Source organism: Perissodus microlepis, chromosome 3 (genome assembly GCF_051167445.1).
Source record: "Perissodus microlepis isolate ML-2025 ecotype Zambia chromosome 3, ASM5116744v1, whole genome shotgun sequence".
Classification (NCBI taxonomy): Eukaryota; Metazoa; Chordata; class Actinopteri; order Cichliformes; family Cichlidae; genus Perissodus; species Perissodus microlepis.
The window spans coordinates 40,469,677-40,475,710 of NC_140463.1; the positions used below are offsets into that span (position 1 = coordinate 40,469,677).

General features: G+C 46.7%; 1 protein-coding gene across 1 annotated transcript; it reads left to right on the forward strand.

Moving 5' to 3' along the window:
* The first annotated feature begins 33 nt into the window (after positions 1 to 33).
* cct7 (chaperonin containing TCP1, subunit 7 (eta)) lies at positions 34 to 5,965 on the forward strand. Its single transcript, XM_084924453.1, has 12 exons — positions 34 to 148; positions 1,394 to 1,477; positions 1,591 to 1,660; positions 1,749 to 1,855; positions 1,933 to 2,111; positions 2,200 to 2,371; positions 2,492 to 2,656; positions 2,735 to 2,923; positions 3,148 to 3,245; positions 4,387 to 4,519; positions 4,857 to 5,063; positions 5,155 to 5,965. Exons 1-12 carry the CDS (start codon positions 80 to 82, stop codon positions 5,383 to 5,385), a joined length of 1,704 nt encoding a protein of 567 aa, XP_084780579.1. The 5' UTR covers positions 34 to 79; the 3' UTR covers positions 5,386 to 5,965.
* The last annotated feature ends 69 nt before the right edge of the window (positions 5,966 to 6,034 follow it).

A 6,034-nucleotide genomic window follows, 5' to 3' on the forward strand; every position in this document is an offset into this window, starting at 1 on the left:
TAACAGCGTGAAATAGTACATCTCAAATCGTTGACAAACTACTGCTGTTTGCTCTTGAACGTACCCCCACCAACAGCGCATGCTTTCGAAAAGCATTCTGGGATCCGATGCCGGTGGAAAGCTTCTCGAAAGAACTGCAAAGATGATGGTGAGTCAGCTAGCATCATGCGCCACACTCAAACATCTAATCCACCTCCATCCTGTAGTTTATCAGAGAACATGGTCTCCCGGAGTGCGCCTGGTGTCGGTGACGGGCCGTTAGAAGTCCCGGAAAGCTCTTATTTTATGAAATGGCTTTTAAAAAGGTTATTAATTTTAGCCAGACAATGCTAGCATAGCCGCTATCAATGGGCGGATACGATGCTAACGGTGATGCTAAACGGCTTCCTATAAGCTAGTGTTAAAATTTGAGCTAGCGTCGTGTAGTTACATATTTATCTACTTCACGTGGATTCGCTTTCAGCATTTGAACATATTTGATTTTAATACCGCCCTCCACCTAGTTTGTGATGAGCTGAGCTGCTGTGTGTTTAGCCTCTTTGTACGGCTGAGGAGCTGCACCGGCTTATGTGATGTTCTGTTTTTAGCAGTAAAAATCTGAAAGCTAATGGCCCGGAAAATGATGCGAGCTGTACAAACCTACATGCATGCACTGACACCACTGACAAAGCTATTGCTACAACAATGTCGTGTATAAATAACTTAGGCATTTGTACTTTGACATATTGTTCATCCTTAAGAGTGCCTACAATGTGACATCAATCCTTCTGGCAATGTGGATGTACAATAGATGTTTGCGCATCGTCACTGTCACAGTGCTTTTGCAGGACTTTTTCCTCCTATTCTTGGATTTGTGGGATGTCAGAGTGTATATGTCTGTGCAGGTTCTCAGTCATCCGGGTCATGATCGTCTTAGGAGCTTAGAAAGGAGGCGAGTGGACTTCTTTAGGTTGGTTGAAGACATTTAGCCTCTTATCCAAGAGGCTTCTTCAGTTCTGAACTGAAAGTGAGAGGGGAAACATCATCACCAAATTTAAAGAAATCTGTTTGCCTGCTTTTTAAGCACCTGAGATCAGCATGCATGTACTTAACATAGCACCAATGTGAGCAAATGAACCACAGCCACCTTCTATTTGTGAGGGATGGACAGTCAGAAGAAATTTGAGGCTGAAGTTTGTTAAAATGGTTTGTTCCAGATAGTGGATAGACTGAGAGGCTTTGTTGCAAAGTTCCTGTAGCGGAGTCCAAAAACACTAACGTTGTGCTGGAAACGAGCAGAATGATGGGATTTCTGAGGTGCCCACTCACGATGGATGCTGCTGACAGGTGTGAGCAGATTATCAGTTTGCTTACCCTCTCTTCTTGTCTTCCTGTGTCTCCCTCTCTACTTCAGCCCACACCGGTTATCCTGCTTAAGGAGGGGACGGACACATCTCAGGGCATTCCCCAGCTCATCAGCAACATCAATGCCTGCCAGGTCAGAACATAAACTCATCTCTTTGTAGTTCTGTGTCTATTTTTCATTTGCTCTGAATCTAACTAAACATTCTTGAATTCCTCTAAATGTGCTGCTCGTGTTTCCTTCTGCAGGTGATTTCTGAGGCTGTCAGGACCACCCTGGGGCCCAGGGGGATGGACAAACTGATGGTGGACAGCAGAGGTGAGATGGATGGGGGGAAAAGAAGGCGTTATTGTTCCTGGATTGGTCCGTGGCACAGTCGGTGTAATGCAAATGTTTATTTTTCCAGGAAAGGCCACAATCTCCAATGATGGAGCCACCATCCTGAAACTGCTGGATGTGGTTCACCCTGCGGCCAAAACTCTGGTGGACATTGCTCGCTCCCAGGACGCTGAGGTGAGCTGTTTGAGGCCATTCGTGCATCAGAGTTTATGCTGTCAGGAATTTCAGATTGACACCATCTTTGTCCTCAGGTTGGGGACGGCACCACCTCCGTCACCCTCCTGGCTGCAGAGTTCCTGAAGCAGCTGAAGCCGTACGTGGAGGAGGGTCTCCACCCGCAGACCATCATCAGAGCGTTCCGCACCGCCACCAATCTCGCCGTCAGCAAGATAAAGGAGATCGCCGTCTCTGTGAAAAAAGACGATAAGCAGTGAGTTCTCTGTTTGACTTGAGCAACTTTTGATGTTTCTCCGGTGAGCAGTACAGCTGACGACCTCTTTTCTGCTTCACTGCGCCAGAGAGCAGAGGGAGCTGTTGGAGAAATGTGCGGCCACAGCTCTAAACTCCAAGCTGATCGCCGGTCAGAAGGAATTCTTCTCCAAAATGGTTGTGGATGCAGTCATGTCACTGGACGAGCTCATGTCTCTGAAAATGATCGGTATCAAGAAGGTCCAGGGAGGAGCTCTGGAGGTTGGTGCCAGGAAGTGTGATTTTTCCTGTGTAAAATCTTTCAAAACAACAGTGTTAAAGAAGCAGATAATATATCAAACATGGTCTTACCTCAACATGTTGGTTTTTTAAATTGTTCAGGAGTCCCAGCTGGTCTCTGGCGTTGCGTTCAAGAAGACGTTCTCCTACGCCGGCTTTGAGATGCAGCCCAAACGCTACGAAAATCCAAAGATCGCTTTGCTCAATGTGGAGCTGGAACTGAAAGCCGAGAAGGACAACGCTGAAGTCCGTGTGAAATCTGTGGAGGTACGAATCAGCCGCCACAAAGCTGTTTGTGCAAGGGTTTTGTTTCCACGCTCCCTCTAACCTGAACCTTTGCTGCAGGACTACCAGGCCATCGTGGATGCAGAGTGGAACATCTTATACGACAAGCTGGAGAAGATCTACCAGTCAGGAGCCAAGGTGGTCCTGTCAAAGTTGCCCATCGGTGATGTGGCCACCCAGTTCTTCGCTGACAGAGACCTGTTCTGTGCTGGGCGGGTTCAGGAGGAAGACCTGAAGAGGACCATGATGGTGAGGCATTCACAAACTGTTAGTTTTTTGCTATGGATCAACCGGGACGCCAAAAATCCAAAACCAATCTTGGTAGTTGATTATTATGTTGAAAACTGCTGTTGGACAGTTGGTCATTTAGCTTGAAAAATGACAGCTAGTTGGAGCCGACTTGGCTTTTAAAGTGCTGACGCTTGGACTGATTCTGAGGGTGAAAGCAGCTGACTGTGTAATGTAACCATCAGGCCTGCGGAGGCTCCATCCAGACGTCTGTAGGAGCGATGACCGACGATGTGCTGGGACAGTGTGAGCTCTTTGAAGAGGTCCAGGTCGGAGGAGAGAGGTGAGAGAGGCATCTATTGTGACCATACAAAAGTGTAATGGCCAAACATATTATAATAATTATGCTACATTCGTTCAGTGGAAGAAGAAGTGTTGAAAAGTTTGAAAGATCAGTTTTGCATATTCTTCATCCCTCTGAAAGTTGTTTGTGGTGGGTTGCACTAGAGCTACCGTCGTATGGCTGCTGAGGAAAAGAAGGGGTGTACACTCCAGGGGGAGCTTTTATTTTTAAGTGTTAATAAAATTTTCATCCATACATTTTCTACTGCTTATCTGTGTTTGGGCCATGAGGGCAGCAGTCACCACTTCCAGCTAATCCCGGGAACACTGAGCCTGGGAACGACCAACCAAGAGGTTGGCCAGGGAACAAGTCACAGTTTCTGTCCTGGAGCCTCTTCGCAGTAGGACATGCCTGAAATATCACCTAAGAGGCCTCCTGCATCAACTTGGCACATTTAAAGATCAGAACGAACTAAACCAGCAGTTTCTAATGTTGCTTTTCTCAGGCTTTGTTGCAATGTACAGTAAAACAGCTGTGAATGGGAGGAGGTGACAAGCTCAGCGGTGCTGTTATGAACCTCAGCAAAACGGTTTCTTTCACTCCACCAGAGTTCACGTCTCAGTCACAGCTCCGCTTCTGTGCTTTGCAGCCCAGCACAAAAGCTCGAGAATAAAGCTGATATGGATGCATACTGGGCGTCTCCTGGGTGAGGTAGATCCAGGACACGCTAGAAAGATTATATCGCTCAAATGGTCTGGGTGGGGTTAAAGAGGTCTGGACTTATCTGCTAACACGTGTATTATAATTCTGCGGCAGATCGACGGCGTAACTTGCACCATAACTGGAACCTCATTTTAGCCCTACGCCGCAACCATCTGCATAACCTTACATGCACCTCCCTGAGACATGTAACTACATGTTGGTCGGATGTTTCCAGTTACTATGCAAGTTAAAGTCTAAATCAACGTTAGGCTGCTGCCCCCTCGACCCCAGCCAAAGAGATGCAGAAGAGCATTTATGGATGGATGAGATTTTACTCAGTGTGACAAAAGACAAAACTGTCACTGCAATGACAAAAATAGTAAAGCAGCAACTTTAAAGTGACAAATTTGTGTTTTGTTGTGTATTTTTTTCTGTGTAGGTACAACTTCTTTAAGGGCTGCCCGAAGGCAAAGACATGCACCATCATCCTGAGGGGCGGGGCTGAGCAGTTCACAGAGGAGACGGAGCGGTCGCTGCACGATGCCATCATGATCGTGCGCAGAGCCATCAAGGTCAGCTCCACAAGTTTTCAGATGCTGATTATTCCTGGTTGAGTTTAAAGAATCAGTCTCTGTTTTTATTTTGCGGACGTGGGAGGAAAAAACATTTGATTGTACTTAAAAGGAAGATTGTAATTGGGTGATGATACATTACATGCGTACTGGTTGCTTGGCTTGAAACATGAGTAGAGCTTCAGCAATGCTTCATGAGGAGAAAGCAGCTTGTTTTTGAGTTGCTGTGACCCCGTCTCTGACTCTTGTTTCCTGTAAGTTTGGTTTATCTTTGCTCGTCACTATCATTGGTATATTTTGATTTCCAGTGTCTTAACTGTATCAACCCTCTTCCTAGAATGACTCTGTTGTAGCGGGTGGAGGAGCCATAGAGATGGAGCTGTCCAAGTACCTGCGGGACTACTCGAGGACCATCCCCGGAAAACAGCAGCTCCTGATTGGAGCATATGCCAAGGCCCTGGAGATCATCCCCAGACAGCTGTGTGACAACGCCGGCTTCGACGCCACAAACATCCTGAACAAACTGCGGGCGAAACACGCGCAGGTAGAAAACAAACAAACACACACATACCTTTTAATCCCAGGTAGTATTTAAAGTGAAGGTGACTGTGTGCGCTTCATCTGTCACCTGTCAGGGGGGCATGTGGTACGGTGTGGACATCAACAACGAGGACATCGCAGACAACTTTGTCGCCTGCGTGTGGGAGCCGTCCATAGTGCGGATCAACGCCCTGACGGCGGCGTCAGAAGCAGCTTGTCTCATCCTGTCGGTCGACGAGACGATCAAGAACCCCCGCAGTACTGTGGACGGACCTCCAGGTGGCGCCGGCAGGGGCAGAGGCCGCGGGAGACCCCATGCTCACTAACGACGCGAAACAGCAAAACCCCATTTTAAACAAGGACTAAATCCAAACGCCAGAAAGAATGTGTCTCCTGTAGCGATGCAGACAAATATTTGACATGTTTTACCCACGTTTGGATTTTAATTTTGGATAAAATGAGGTGTTGTAAGCAGTCAGACACACGGCAGATGTTAAGTTTAGTCAAACAGCAGGGGGAAGAAGAACGACGGCTGATGTTTCTTGTTTTTTTTGGGGGGGTTTTTGTCTGTAGGTTTTCTTACTAAAGCTTTCACATGGTAACATCCATTAAATATTTCAAGCACTGCATCTTTTCACACATTTTATGTTTTTTTTTACTGAGGAATGAAGTGAAAGCAGACTGTCAGCAGCCCCCCTCTTTAGTAACACACTCCTGTGTCCTGTGATCTGAAGGAGTCGTTCCATAACTTCTAATTTGGTTTTGTGTTACGTGACAAACTGCCGTGTAACATGGAAAGTGAAGCACTGATGCAATGTCGAGCAGTTCTGAACCATTTGTTAGCCCCGCTGTGTGAAACTATTTATTGGCGCATTCTCATCAATAAATTCACAGCTGAAACCTGGACTGTTTGTTCTGACTGACGTTTGTGTGAGCACAGAGATGACCTTTGTTTAAAGAAGTGATCCAGACACA

Coding starts and splice junctions, on each gene's coding strand:
- cct7 (XM_084924453.1), top strand. CDS start 80: ATGCTTTCGAAAAGCATTCTGGGATCCGATGCCGGTGGAAAGCTTCTC. Junction 3,246..4,386: donor GTCCAGGTCGGAGGAGAGAG/GTGAGAGAGGCA, acceptor TTTTCTGTGTAG/GTACAACTTCTTTAAGGGCT. Junction 5,064..5,154: donor TGCGGGCGAAACACGCGCAG/GTAGAAAACAAA, acceptor GTCACCTGTCAG/GGGGGCATGTGGTACGGTGT.